General features: G+C 38.4%; 1 protein-coding gene across 3 annotated transcripts in view; it reads left to right on the top strand.

Annotated features, from left to right (window-relative positions):
* Positions 1-15,542, top strand: part of MTRF1 (mitochondrial translation release factor 1) — a 44,792-nt gene that overhangs the window by 26,764 nt on the left and 2,486 nt on the right. For all 3 annotated transcript variants that reach the window (XM_061170766.1, XM_061170765.1, XM_061170767.1), the window contains 3 exons: positions 4,648-4,765; positions 9,939-10,075; positions 13,122-13,220. In XM_061170766.1, the coding sequence (XP_061026749.1) occupies positions 4,648-4,765; positions 9,939-10,075; positions 13,122-13,220 (354 nt within the window). The remainder of the gene's footprint in view (positions 1-4,647; positions 4,766-9,938; positions 10,076-13,121; positions 13,221-15,542) is intronic.

The following is a 15,542-nucleotide window of genomic DNA, read 5'->3' as shown; positions in this document are numbered from 1 at the left end:
TTAAGTTTGATTAGGTCCCATTTGTTCATTTTTGTTTTTCATTTTTCATTTTCCTTTAGGAGACATATCCAAAAAATATTGCTACAATTTATGTCAAAGAGTGTTCTGCCTATATTTTCTTCTAGGAGTTTTATGGTCTTACATTTAGGTCTTAAATTCATTTTGAGTTTATTTTTGTATATGGAATGAGAAAATGTTCTAATTTCACTCCTTTACATGTAGCTGTCCAGAGTTCCCAGGACCACTTATTGAAAAGGGTGTCTTTTCCCCATTGTATATTCTTACCTCCTTTGTTGCACATTAATTGACCATAAGTGTTTGGTTTTACTTCTGGGCTCATTATTCTGTTTCATTGATCTATGTATCTGTTTTTGTGCCAGTACTATACTGTTTTGATTACTGTAGCTTTGTGGTGCATTCTGAAGTTAGGGAGTGTGATAGCTCCAGCTCTGTTCTTCTTTCTCAAGATTGTTTTGGCTATTTGTGGTTTCTTGAGTTTCCATACAAATTTTAAAATTATTTGTTCTAATTCTGTGAAAAATGCCATTGGTATTTTTTTTTTATAAATTTATTTACTTATTTTTGGCTGTGTTGGGTCTTCGCTTCTGTGCGAGGGCTTTCTCTAGTTGTGGCAAGCGGGGGCCACTCTTCATCGCGGTGCACGGGCCTCTCACTGTCGCGGCCTCTCTTGTTGTGGCGTACAGGCTCCAGACGCGCAGGCTCAGTAGTTGTGGCACACGGGCCTAGTTGCTCCGCGGCATGTGGGATCTTCCCAGACGAGGGCTCGAACCCATGTCTCCTGCATCGGCAGGCAGACTCTCAACCACTGCGCCACGAGGGAAGCCCGCCATTGGTATTTTGATAGGGATTTCATTGAGTCTGTAGGTTGCCTTGGGTAGTGTGGTCATTTTAACATATAATTCTTCCAATCTATGAACACAGTATGTTTTTCCATCTGTGTCATCTTCAGGTTCTTTCATCAGTGTCTTGTTTTCTGAGTACAGGTCTTTTACCTCCTTAGGTAGGTTTATTCCTAGGTATTCTATTCTTTTTTTTTTTTTATAAATTTATTTATTTTATTTATTTGTATTTGGCTGTGTTGGGTCTTCGTTGCTGCGTGCGGGCTTTCTCTAGTTGCGGCGAGCGGGGGCTACTCTTCTTTGTGGTGCGCGGCCTTCTCATTGCGGTGGCTTCTCTTGTTGCGGAGCACGGGCTCTAGGTGGGCAGGCTTCAGTAGTTGGGACGTGGGCTTCAGTAGTTGGGACGTGGGCTTCAGTAGTTGTGGCTCGTGGGCTTTAGAGCGCAGGCTTAGTAGTTGTGGTGCACGGGCTTAGTTGCTCTGCGGCATGTGGGATCTTCCCAGACCAGGGCTCGAACCTGTGTCCCCTGCATTGGCAGGTGGATTCTTAACCACTACGCCACCAGGGAAGTCCCGGTATTCTATTCTTTTTGATGCTATTGTAAATGGGGTTGTTGTCTTAATTTCTCTTTCTCATAGTTTGTTGTTAGTGTATAGAAATGCAACATATTTATGTATATTAGTTTTGTATCCTACAACTTTACCAGATTCATTGATGAGCCCTAGAAGTTTTTTGGTGGTGTCTTTAGGATTTTCTATGTATATTACCATGTCATCTGCAAACAGTGACAGTTTTACTTCTTCCTTTCCAATTGGATTCCTTTTATTACTTTTTCTTGTGTGATTGCTGAGGCTGGGTAATCACTATTGTTTTTAATGTTCAAATTGTCCCATTTGGCCGGTAGTAGCCTTTTTAGGGTAGCCCCTTTTGAAATGACCCAATCAGTCTTTGAGTGCTTACTTGCTTTCTGCTATAATAGACATCCCAGGCTACCTTGTACTCTCCTGCCTCAGACTTGGAGTCAGACCTGGTTCTTTTTAGTGGGGAATGTATCCAGAAATCAACATATGGGTACTAGGTCTGCTCATTATTACTAAAGTGTGCTTATTACATCAAGACTCTTCAGTGGATAGAATTAGGAAATACATATGATTTTAAATAAAAGGTTCCTATTAATATTACTTCCAATTCAAATTTACAGGGAGTATCTATCCTGCACCTTTTTGCATTTTGTTTTATATCTTTCCACTTGGAGTTAAAATCTTCTTTCTTAATCACTTTTAATATGTTTACTTTTTGCTTTATTATACTATATATAAAATAGTTTCAAATTTTTTCAGTAAACTACTTAGTAATGTTTAAGATTTCTGTCCTTAGAATGTAACCCACCAAGAAAGCACAGTCAGAGTAATATGTTCAAAGACCATCTGAAATGATGGTTTTCTGTGTGGTTATGTTATTATTATGGTAAATATTTTGATTCATTTGTTTCTGCTTGTATTTAATTTTTAAGATTTAATTTTTCTTTCCTCTTTTCTCTTTTATTTTTGGTGTAATCAGCACTTATGTGGTTCAGAAATCAAAACCATAGAGTTGTCTTGCTTCCATCCTTATTCCTTCCACCCCATTCTCACCTATCCCCTTGTTGTCTTCATATTCTTGAAAATTAAACTCATTTAGTGAAGCTTCATTCTCCTAAACAGGGCCTTATTCTCTTAATTGACATTTTAAATTCTTTGTATATTAATAAGTCACTGTTTCTATGTTCAGAATTCCCCAAAAGTTATTAGGTAGTTTCTATAACATTTAAGAGAACATGACATATAACATCGACATATTTGCTGTATAACTACTTAATATACTGTAACCACAAGAAATGGGAAATTACTCTTCATCTCTTCAGTGTTTATTGAAATTTTAAGCTAGCCAACCCTGGCATATTTTAACAAAGCCTGTATAATCTTTGCACTGTGTAATCGTTTTCTTCACCATATAGTACTCATCTTAGAGGAAACAAAAGAACAACCAACTAAGTTATATGTTAGATTCTAACCTCAACCCTGTTATTAGTGTACTTTTCAAAGAGAATGGTCATACTTGCTATCTGTCATTCATGGAAATAAATGATAAATGTGGAACAAAATGTTAGGTCTCCCCTCAAAAACAGCATATTTTGTATATATTTGTATATATATCTGTATATTCATATATAGATATATATTTCTGTGCATTCGTGTGTGTGTGTGTAAATATCAGAAAATTTCCTAAGGCTGTCATAACAAATTACCACAAGCTTAGTAACTTAAAACCACAGAAATGTATTCTCCCACAGTTCTACAGGTCAGAAGTCCAAAATCAAGGTATTGGCAGGGCCATGTTCCCTCCAAAGATTCTGAGGGAGAATCCTCCCTTGCCTTTTCCAGCTTCTGGTATCTCCATGTGTTCCTTGGCTCGTAGCTGTACAACTCCAATCTCTGACTCCAAATTCACATGGTCTCCTCCTCTCTCTCCTCTAGGTGTCTTTTATAAGGACACTTGTCATTGGATTTAGGGCCTATTCGAATAATCCAGTATGATCTCATCTTAACGCAATTATGTCTGCAAAGACCCTTTTCCCAAATAAGGTTCCGGTGGTTAGAATAGAACATATCTTTTGGGGTGCCTCCATTCAGTCCATTAACAAGCACACACATACACACACAGTGGATTCTCATTCGCAGTAGTTATGTTCTACAAAGTCACAGTGAATACTGATTTAGTGAATACTGAACTGTTTTTTCTAGGGAAAATATATATACATATCTCACATAGATTATAATCCTAAATCCTAGAAACAACCTATCCTGGTAGATTCTATTTTCTTTATTTTACAAAAGAGAAAATGATGTTCAGAAGTGTTAAGTGACTTGCCTTGAGGCACGTCATTCACAGGTGCCAGAGTTGAAATTCAAACCCTGTCCAGCTGGCCCCAGAGCCGGAGCTTCTTGCACTGCCCTGCCCTGCCCCTCCTGTCCTCATCCTCTGTCATCTCTGTAGGAGCTGAAACAAGAAAGCAGAGAGTCACCTTGTTGGACCTCAGCTGGGAACACGCATGTGTAGAGCAATTTGAATTTTTTGCTCCTCTGCATATGTCTGCAAATGACTGTGAAAGTGCTGCAATAATTGACTTGCGGGAACAAATAAATTCTAGTGAGTAGGTATATTTGCAAATACAGAATCAGGGAATAATGAGGATTAACTTTATATGTATGTATATATATTTTTAAAATATATTTTGTATCTAGTGTAGCTTTGTGGGATGATAGATAATGAAACTTCTGAAAGATTACATAACTCAGTGATCTCATAGCATCATAAGTCAGTGTTAAAAATAGCATCCTTTGGGGACTTCCCTGGTGGTCCAGTGGTTCAAAATCTGCCTTCCAATGCAGGGGACACAGGTTCAATCCCTGGTCGGGGAGCTAAGATCCCACATGTGGGGCAACTAAGCCCATACGCCACAACTACTGAGCCTGCGCGCTCTGGAGCCCACGCGCCACAACTGGAGAGCCTGCAAGCCTCAACCAAGACCTGATGCAGCCAAATAAATAAATATTTTTTTAAAAAACAGCATCCGTTGGAATAGGGAGTTTATGGTTCTTTCTTTGGTTTAAGTTATTTCACCTCTTAGTCAAATGGCTGTGACTTAACACAAAATAGTACAGTTTATTTGAAAGATTTGGGATCAATTTAGTATTAAAGTATTTGTTGAGTGTGGAATTTACTCATGCTATACTTTTTGTTCTAGGTAGATGTGAAAGTGGACCCCAAGGATTTACGAATAGATACATTTCGAGCCAAAGGAGCAGGAGGGCAGCATGTTAATACAACTGATAGTGCTGTCAGACTTGTCCATGTCCCCACAGGTAAGCTAGTCCTTTTGCTTTTGTACTTTTAACTTTTTTTCACATCTTATAAAACTATTTGGCATTTAGAAAGAGTCTTATGTTGCTGTCTGGTTCCTTGCACAAACCCTTTAAAGGTGACACTGGGGTCATGGGTCCGAGGTCCCCAAGGTATTCATATTCCCTTCTGTTTGGAAAAGGAACCTCCTTGGCTGTGTGTATTTAAGAGTGAGGTTCTAAAAGCTGAGTGCATGGGTGCCACTTATCCACTAATAAGTTTCAACTGAAGAGCAGTCAGGTGATTAATCAGCTTTTTTATTAGAGCCCTTCATATGTCAGCATTTGTAGATCTTTTCTCTTGGGTAGTTTTTCTCCTGAGAAGGATCCTCCTCCAGGACACCTGAGAGTAAGGTCAAGGTCTCACCATTCGGTAAGCAAACTTTTACTTAATCCTTTTTTATTCAGTTGTAGGCCTCACACTTGCCTTCCTTTGCACCTATTTAGACTCAAGTCTGGAACTTTCCTTATTTAATTCTCTGCTTCCTGCAGATTGAGGGAGGGGACTTGAAGATCTAGTTGTTATATAGACTTTCTGTATCTAGTCCCCAAACTGTCAACCCTGATTTCTGGGGTGCCTCATTAGTGCCTCAGTGCCAGAGCCTGTCTGGCCCTCAGCGGGCAGATGGGCTTGGTTCTGGTCAGCATCTCCCTTGACAGGGGGTTCGACCTCACCTTCCTCCTCTCTGCTGAGTCATTTGCCATTCTTCCAGCCTCTTTTTTTTTTTTTCTTTAATTAGTTAATTAAATAAATAACTTTAAATTGAAGTATAGTTGATTAACAATGTTTTAGGTGTACAGCAATCCATCCACTTTGTCTTATTGTGTTTGGAGACTACACTCATCATCTCATTTTATTTCAGATGGAGTTTGTGTTCCTGTTCTTGTTGTTTCAGTGCAATTTATAAAAAAATGTTATTGAAGTATAGTTGATGTACAATGTTGTGTTAATTTCTGCTGTACAGCAAAGTGACTCATTTATAGATATATGCGTTCTTTTTTCGTATTCTTTTCCATTATGACTTATCACAGGATATTGAATATAGTTCCCTGTACTATATAGTAGGACCTTGTTGTTTACCCATCCTGTACATACTAGTTAGCATCTGCTAATCCCACACTCGTCATCCTTCCCTCCCCCGACGCTGCCACCCACTTGGCAACCACAGGTCTGTTCTCTATGTCTGTCAGTCTGTTTCTATTTTGTAGATATGTTCATTTGTGTCATTTTTTTCTTTTGTAAATCACCTGGGCTTTCTTTTTTTATATATAAATCTATTTATTTTATTTATTTATTTTTGGCTGTGTTGGGTCTTCGTTGCTGTGTGCGGGCTTTCTCTAGTTGCGGCGAGCGGGGGCTACTCTTCGTTGCAGTGCGTGGGCTTCTCATTGCGGTGGTTTCTGTTGTTGTGGGCACGGGCTCCAGGCGTGCGGGCTTCAGTAGTTGTGGCACGCAGGCTCTAGAGCGCAGGCTCAGTAGTTGTGGCTCACGGGCTTAGTTGCTCCATGGCATGTGGGATCTTCCCGGACCAGGGCTCGAACCCGTGTCCCCTGCATTGGCAGGTGGATTCTTAACCACTGCGCCACCAGGGAAGCCCTGTGTCGTATTTTAGATTCCCCATATAAGTGATATCATATGGTATTTGGCTTTCTCTTTCTGACTTCGCTTAGTATGATAATTTCTAGGTCCATCCATGTTGCTGCAAATGGCATTATTCATTCTTTTTTATGGCTGAGTAATATTCCATTGTATACATGCACCACATCTTCTTTATCCATTCATCTGTCGATGGACATTTAGGTTGTTTCCATGTCTTGGCTATTGTAAATAGTGCAAATAAACATAGGGTTGCGTGCATCTTTTTGAATTATAGTTTTGTCTGGGTATGTGCCCAGGAATGGGATTGCTGGGTCATATGACAACTCTATTTTTAGTTTTCTGAGGAACCTCCATACTGTTTTCCATAATGGCTACACCAACTTACATTCCCACCAACAGTGTAGGAGGGTTCCCTTTTTTCCACACATTCTCCGACATTTATTATTTGTATACACTTTTTAATGATGGCCATTCTGATCAGTGTGAGGTAGTTTTTGTAGTTTTGATTTTCATTTCTCTAATAGTTAGCAATGATGGGCATCTTTTCATTTGCCTATTGGCCATCTGTATGTCTTCTTTAGAGAAATGTCTGTTTAGATCTTCTGCCCATTTTTCGAATGGGTTGTTTGCTTTTTGTTATTGAGTTGCATGAACTGTTTGTATATTTTGGAAATTAAGCCCTTGTCTGTCGCATCATTTACAAATATTTTCTCCCATTCTGAGGGTTGTTTTTTTGTCTTGTTTATGGTTTTCTTTGCTGTATAGATGCTTGTAAGTTTGATTAGGTCCCATTTGTTTATTTTTGCTTTTATTTCTATTGCCTTGGGAGGCTGACCTAAGAAAACATTGGTAGGATTTATGTCAGAATGTTTTGGCTATGATCTCTTCTAGGAGTTTTATGCTGTCATGTCTTACATTTAAGTCTTTAAGCCATTTTGAGTTTATTTTTGTGTACAGTGAGAGGATGTGTTCTAAAGTTGTTTTTTTTTTAAATAGATTTATTTATTTATTTATTTTTGGCTGTGTTGGGTCTTCATTGCTGCGCACAGGCTTTCTTTAGTTGTGGCGAGCTGGGGCTACTCTTTGTTGTGGTGCATGGGCTTCTCATTGCAGTGGCTTCTCTTGTTGCAGAGTATGGGCTCTAGGCATGCGGGCTTCAGTAGTTGTGTCTCACAGGCTCTAGAGAGCAGGCTCAGTAGTTGTGATGCACGGGCTTAGTTGCTCCACGGCATGTGGGACCTTCCTGGACCAGGACTTGAATCCATGTCCCCTGCATTGGCAGGCGGATTCTCAACCACTGCGCCACCAGGGAAGCCCCTAAAGTTCTTTATTGACTTTCATTCCATTAGAAACTGTAAAAACCTAGAATTATATACATGAGCAAAATAACAGAAAACATCTAAAACAATCCCCAACAACCATTGTTGGTATATATCTTTGGTGTATATCCTTTCAAATTCTTTTCTATGCATATATAAATATATCCTTTCTCACCAAAAGTGAAGTTATAATGTTTGTAGCTTACCATAATTTACTTAAGAAATCCACAAGTTGTTGAATACTTAGTGTGTTTTACCTAAACCCTGTATTCTGTATTATAAACAGTAATAATTAGCTTAAGATGAATTAAAAATTAAAAACAAAGTAAAAGGTGACCAAATTTCTGAAAAAAATGAACTAAAATACTTTAAAACATTAGAGGATTATAAAACCACCCTGGGGACATCCCTGGTGGTCCAGTGGTTAAGAATCCGCCTCCCAATGCAAGGGACTCGGGTTCGATCCCTGGTTGGGGAACTAAGATCCCACAGGCTGTGGGGCAACTAAGCCCACGCACCACAACTAGAGAGCCCACGTGCCGCAACTAGAGAGCCCGCGTGCCGCAACTAAGACCCGACACAGCCAAAAATAAAAATAAATAAATAAATAAATAAAATAAGTGAATTTAAAAAGTAAAATAAAATAAAGGCTCCTTGAGAGCATAGACGGTGTCTTATTCAAGAAGAAAAAAAAAACACTATACCCTGGTCAGCCATAAATTACTAACTTTGCAAAAGTGACTGATGCTTGTATTGCCAGACTACCTTGGGCCAATTTTTTACTCACTTAGATGTGGTTCTTGGACCTAAAGAGGACTTAAGTCTTACCCACAAACCTTTTTTTCAAAGCCCTTTTATAATTTTTTTTTAACAACTCCAGCACCTTGTGTCAACATACACTACCCCTCCCCCCAGTCCTCTATTCCTGAGGGAGTATTTAACGATTAAATACTCCTTTACAGAAAATGTATTAAAATAGATAATGAAGTGATTCCCTCAGGAATTACTGAGCTGGTGAGTAAGAAAAGGTCTGGCTTGAGCCACTGGATGAGAACAGTACAGGTATATAGACAAAGTCAGTATGGGTCAGCTAATAAGAGGAATTTGAAACAAATCTCATGACTGTCTGGTTATCTTGAAATGGAAACTTTCATATTCCTTTGGGTGCTGAAAAAAGGATTTCTGATTTAAGAGAGCTCCAGGCAAGTGCTTGGAAGACGTGAGCAAGTTGGTGCCCCAGCCCAAATGCATGGCTACAATAAAGCAGTCAAGAAATAACATTAAACCTATAAGGGGGAAGCCTGCTTAAAGTTATTAGCAGGTGTGAATGTAGGTTATTTAGACAGGGTGAAAACATAGTTTGAAGAGTAGAATTTTATAGAAATTTTAAAAATCTCCAGCAAAATAGTTACTGCCTTATCAGTGCAACTAGCCTAAGCTAAGAGGGTTTTGGTTTTTGTGATGCAGAAAGGAAAGTACCTTTCACCTCTAGTGTACCTGGGAGCAGGATTGGATATAGACCTTCAGAGTGGTAGCTGCAAAGTTAAGAACACAGCCTGAAGTCTCAAGAGTCACCGTTTCGGGGCTAGATTTGGGCTGGTAACTGGGCTACACAATGAGCCAAACCCACCCAAATCCAGAAGTCGACTAACCAAAACGTGTGCAGTTAGATATGTTGATTAGCTGGATTTAGAACCAAGACAACTGAGAAACTTTCACTATAAACCCTTCCTTTTAAAGAGTTTGGGTAGTTTCTTTTTATTGGTTTCTATATATAAAGTCTTTTTTTCTTTTTCCTGTTTTCTGGTTTTTTTTTTACTTGAAGTATAGTTGGTTTTTACAATATTATATTAGTTTCAGGTGTACAACATAGTGATTCAACACTTTTACAGATTATATTCCATTTAAAGTTATTACAAAATAATGGCTGTATTTCCCTGTACTGTACAATATACCCTTCTCATCTGAAATACCTCATTTAGACATCAGAATCTAGAGAGCTATCTAAGCAATTACCATCATAACCCAGGAATAGTTTCTGGAGTGTGCTAAATCTAAAATGTTTTTCATCCTTTTCCTGATTAACCTTTCCCCCTTTAAAATGTTCCTCAGTTCTATCTTTTTTATCAGTTTTATTGTGATATAATCGACATCTCATCTCTATTCTAATTTGATTTGTGGAGGCTCCAGTTTATCTCTGATCCCTGTTATTTTTCAGGACTTGTAGTAGAATGCCAACAAGAACGATCACAGATAAAAAATAAAGAAATAGCTTTGCGTGTGTTGAGAGCTAGACTCTACCAGCAGATAATTGAGAAAGACAAGTGTCAACAACAAAGTGTGAGAAAACTGCAGGTAAGATTTATTGAGTGAAATAACTTAATGCCTCTGTACAGAAAGCCGTCATTTTATGCAGAAAATGGAGTAAATATTCTTAATAGAATGGAAATATCTTGGAGCATAGGAAAACATGCTCATTTGTAAATAGCAATAATTTAAGACGGACTGGTTATGGCTAAAGTTGGACATGCCAGTTTGGAAATAAGTAGAGGAGATATGTGTAAACTAAAAATTGTTTCCCAGTTGTTTCCCTCCAGTTTTAGATCATAATTGTCTTTAAAGGAAATTAGTGTAAAAGACAATTCTCTGGAAATTAAGAGATTTTTCAGATTTTTAATTTAAAAACCTATGCTTTTATTACTGTATAACTTTATTTTTTTTCCTACATTTAAAAAAAATATTTATTTATTTGGTTGCACCAGGTCTTAATTGCGGCAAATGGGCTCCTTAGTTGCGGCAGGCGGGCTCCTTAGTTGCGGCATGCATGTGGGATCTAGTTCCCTGACCAGGAATCAAACCCAGGCCTCCTGCATTGGGAGCGTGGAGTCTTATCCACTGCGCCACCAGGGAAGTCCCTATTATTGTATAACTTTATGTGGGATCAAAAATATATGGCACTGCAAAAAACTGGTAACACTGACTGCTTCTGATGCAGTCTGGGAACCAGGAGTAGAAGAGAGATTAATTTTTTGCTATATACCCTTTTGTACTTTTTGAATTTTGTACTATATACATTTATATTATTATTTATACAAATATATAAATAGATAAGTTTTAAGCAAAATGAATAAATGTCATTGTTTTAAGTAAACAAAGGGTTGTATGATTTTAAACTCTAAAAAGGTAAACTTTGTCTTTGAGAGAAATTGGAAGAGACAGTGGAACCCAGAAATAACTGTGCTTTTGTGTTATTTGCAGGTAGTTATACTACAGTAAATTTGGAAGATTTTTGTGGCCTGTTAGGAAAATTAATTGTATAAAACTAAACATTAATTATTCTTTTCACCTAGATGTCCTAGTCTTTCACACTTTTGCCCTTCTCATTTCCCTTACCCACATTCTAACTTGCAAGTAGTAAAAGTGACAGGATAATTTATTAATCCTCTATCTGTGGTAGTCCCAGTCTGTGGCACAGCATCAGTATACACATTTGCAGATAGGAATGCTCATTTACAAAGTGTTACTTCTTGGCAGCTAAGTGATAACATAAACACTGTCAGCTCTGCCACATTTGATTTAATAAAAGACATTGGGTTTTACTTGCCATTTGACATTTGGGCATCACATGTTTCACACAGTAATTTTCAAAGTAAGTATTCAAGATCGGCCTTACGCAGATTGTGGGCATATATGTCGTCTTCAGTGGTCTGGTTTGAAAGGCCAGAAATGACCTCCGTGTCTCCCAATTAACTTGTCCATCTTTGTGAAATTTTTTAGTAGATATTTCTGACGCTTAGCAGTTTTTCTTCAGCTAATATATACAGTAGCTTTTATATGGAAGGCATTATGCCAAGTTCTCAACCCTGGTTCCACTTACCACCTAGAGAGCTTTGTAGATGTCTAGGCCCCATCCCCAGAGATTCTGATATAATTGATCTGGATGGGATCCTAGGCGTAACTGTGGTGCCTTGGGATAGCAGTTTCCAAACCTGGCTGGTTGCAGAATGGATGGCCTGGGGACTGTTTTAAAACTACATAATCCACGATTCAGTATATCTTAGGTTAGGTTTTCATTTCAAATGAATCTTTCATTTAAAAACATTCCCCTGGTGATCAGCCATACTTAGGAGTTTAGTTTCATATTGTTTGCTTTAGAAAGTAAGTTATAGCAATCTTTTTCTTTTATCTTAAAAAGTGAAAGATACCTGTAACTTATATAATATTGTAGCAACTATGCTTCAATAAAAATAAATAATAAAATAAATTTTAAAATAAAAAGTGAAATAGATAACTAATAAGAACCTGCTGTATAAAAATAAATAAATAAATAAATAAATTGAAATTCAAAAATTCAAAAAAAAGGTAAAAAAATAAAAATAAAAAATAAAATAAAAAGTGAAAGTGAGTGAGAGAGGGTGTTGTGTGCATTGTATGTGGGGGGAGGGAGGGCAGATGAGCAGACTAGGAATACAAATAACCACAGCAAAAGGCAAACTGGTGTGCGGTGAAGAAGATTCCAAGTGCATGGGGTTTCGAAGGAGGAAGATAACATATTTCACATTGGGACCGGGAAAGACAGAGATGGTAGGAGAGTGTTAAGGAAGGGCACCCCTTGAGATGCGGTTTTAGCAGAGTTAACAGACTTGCACATAATTGTGATATGGTATAATAAGTGGCCTTATAGAGGTTCATATAATTTTCAGACATCATGCTGGGAAAGTTGGCCACATTATGAAGTACCTTGAATACTGAGTTGAGTTGTGTCTGCTTAGTAGACAAGAAGGAGCCAAAGAAGGAAATTTATCAGAAAGCTGGGCTTTAGGAAAACTAAGCAGGGCAACACAGTGTAAGCAGAGAAATGGAAGATTCATCAGGAGATTTTTACAGGAGTGTAATGAAAGTTACGAGCCCTTGAATGATAGATAGTAGAAATGGAAAGGGCAGGATAGAATAAAAGACCCTTGAAACCACTGGAATTGGGCAGTTAGAGAACGGGATGAGCTGAAGTTCCTTTCACGGTCTATATCAAAGCCTGGCAGATAGTAAGCTCCCATGAAATGTTTGTCAAAGTGTAGGATGTCAGGTTTCCTACTTAGATCAAAGGGAACATTGTAGGGTCATTTATAGAAACCAGCAGGAAGAACTGACTGAGATAGAAAGATAATTTGGTTTTAAATATTTGGAGTTTGAGGTACCAAAGAGACGTTAATTCTTATAACTAAGCTTTACAGACCTGTAGTCTTAATAAGTTCTGCCCATTCTTATTCCTTGTCACTTTGTATATATGAATTTAGAAAAGATTTAAACTGTTAAAATAGAAAAGTCATTTACAAGCACTTTTTCTGTTGTAATAAAAGTAATTGTAAAGTTAAAATATGAATTGCTTTTTGTTATGGCACAGGTGGGAACAAGAGCCCAGTCAGAGAGAATTCGGACATATAATTTCACCCAGGATAGAGTCACTGACCACAGGATAGCATATGAAGTTCGTAATATTAAGGTAATATCAATGAGTATGCTTTATGTGCCTTTGATTTTCAAAGAAACTATAGTCAAATTCTAGAGAGTAATCTCTGAAATATTACCACGTAATTTAAAAACATTGAGATAGTTTATATTAGTACCCCAAATTTGCAAACATTTTTATTAGTTTGCTAGTAAGAAGTATGGTCTTTATGCCAGTATGAAACAGCTATCTTTGAAATTCCAAATTCTTTGTTATGTAATCACAATGTATTAATGTATTTTCAGTATATGTCTATCAGTTTTCTATTACTGATTACCAAATTACTGCAAATTTAGTGGCTTACAGTAATGCTTATTTATTATCTCACAGTTACTGTAGGTCAGAAAGCCAGGCACGACAGAGCTGGGTTCTCTGCTCTGGGTCTCACAAAGCTGAAAGGTGCTGGCCAGGCTGCATGCCTTCCTGGAGCTTGGAGTCCTCTTCCAAGCTCAGGTGGTTGTCGGCAGAATTCCATTTCCTTGAGTTGTAGGAGTGAAGCCTCCATTTTCTTGCTGGTCATCAGCTGGGTGCTGCTCTCAGCTCCCAAAGACTGACCACAGTTGCTTGCTGTCTAGTCCCCTCCGTGTGCCCTCTCCCATTGAATCTCTTGCAGGAATGGCCTTCTTAAGGGCTCACCTGTTTAGGTCAGGCCCACCTGGATACTCTTCCTTTTGATTAACTCAGAGTCAACTCATTAGCCATCTAATCACTGGAATGATAGTCCATCATATTCACAGCTCTGCCTGCACTTAAGGGAGGGAATTTTGCAAGGTGTGTACACCAGGGGGCATCTTAGAATTCTGCCTACCACAATGTGTATCATTATATTCAGGTGTTACAATGATTCTGTTGGGGGGAAAAGACCCTGTCGGTTTGGTTTGAACAGTCACCTAACTAAACCCCATGTTGTCGGGATCACTGACAGTAATACATTAATGATGAAGCACAGAAAAAATTTTTTTCCTTCCATTGAAGGGGAAAGTGAACTGGTTCCCATAAAGGACATTGTGGACAAGGCAGAAGGGAGAAGGTTTTGATCCTTGTCCTTGGTGCTGTGTGATACCTCGGGCTTCTTTCACTTGATCCTGTCTCATTCTGTACACAAAACTAAAGTCCTAGTTTTACACCGGAAATGTCTGTGTTTTTAACATATTTAGAAATTTCGCTGTATCTTTTGCCACTTCCTCTGTCTTTGCAGCAATTTAAAGCCGTCTTGCATAAGAATATCATAGCCTTGTTGAAAAAGAAAGTATTTACTAGCTTCCGTTTCCTCAGGAAACACACAGTAATAACCAAACATGTTTGGCCATACTGTTCTAATTACACCATAGTCTTTCAGTTGTTTTTCTCGTGGTGGTGATGGTTTTCCATGAGACAGCCACATTCTCATGACCAGTAATACTTTTCAGAATAGCACATAGGTGCTCAGCATAGTATTCAGTCATGAAACAGAGGCAGATTAACTGGCTTTTATAGTTATAAAATATCTGACTTTGGCCTAAATACTAACATGTTATCTAACTAAACTAGCATGCCAGACTCAGAAAGAATAAGGACAATCATACTGGTATGCTGTACGAATCACTAAGCAACTTATTGGAAAGAAAGAAAATGCTCCATATTAGTGAAGGGGAAGAGTTTGAAAATGGTATTAAAAAAATGTTGCAGTGAAACATTAAAATCTGTATGCAGGACAGGAAAGAGACGAGTCGGACTGAATAATTTAGGAACTGAAGAGTTGCAGATGAGGCCGGAAAAGTGATGAAGGCCTTAACTCCAGGGCAGCCGCCACAGGACAGAATGGAAGGAGTGGAGAGGAAGGAAAGTGGGTGCCTGTGGGACTCTGTGCAGCTCTCCTCCCTTATTCTAGAACCTGGCCTCCTCCCTGCTCTGTCAGTTTGGTTTGAACTTTCACCTAACTAAATCCCATGTCGTCGGGATCACTGACAGTAATACGTTAATGACGTATTACATATTAATAACGTAATACCTGGCCTTCTCCCTACTCCGTCCACATAGTTCCTGACGGAGCTGCTATGTTCCTACATGATCATGATTTTGACCCAAGAAAATAATTGATTTGTTGAAGGGGGGGAATCCAAACAAGCCCCAGTCAATGAGTTTCTTCCCAGGATTTTTAAACTAGAGACAAAGATGCTCATTCTCTTGGTGGATGAAGCTGAAATATGTAAAGCTTACAAGAGGTTAGAAGCCACATTTCCAGCCATGGGGAGAAAGCAGTCTTCAGTGAGAGAAGAATGAAGCTGATATATTGAAAGGAGCAAAAATGGGAGAACTGGATGCAAAGAATCCTGA

This window comes from Eubalaena glacialis, chromosome 16 (assembly GCF_028564815.1).
Source record: "Eubalaena glacialis isolate mEubGla1 chromosome 16, mEubGla1.1.hap2.+ XY, whole genome shotgun sequence".
In the NCBI taxonomy this organism is placed as follows: Eukaryota; Metazoa; Chordata; class Mammalia; order Artiodactyla; family Balaenidae; genus Eubalaena; species Eubalaena glacialis.
This window is presented reverse-complemented; position numbering and strand designations above follow the sequence as displayed.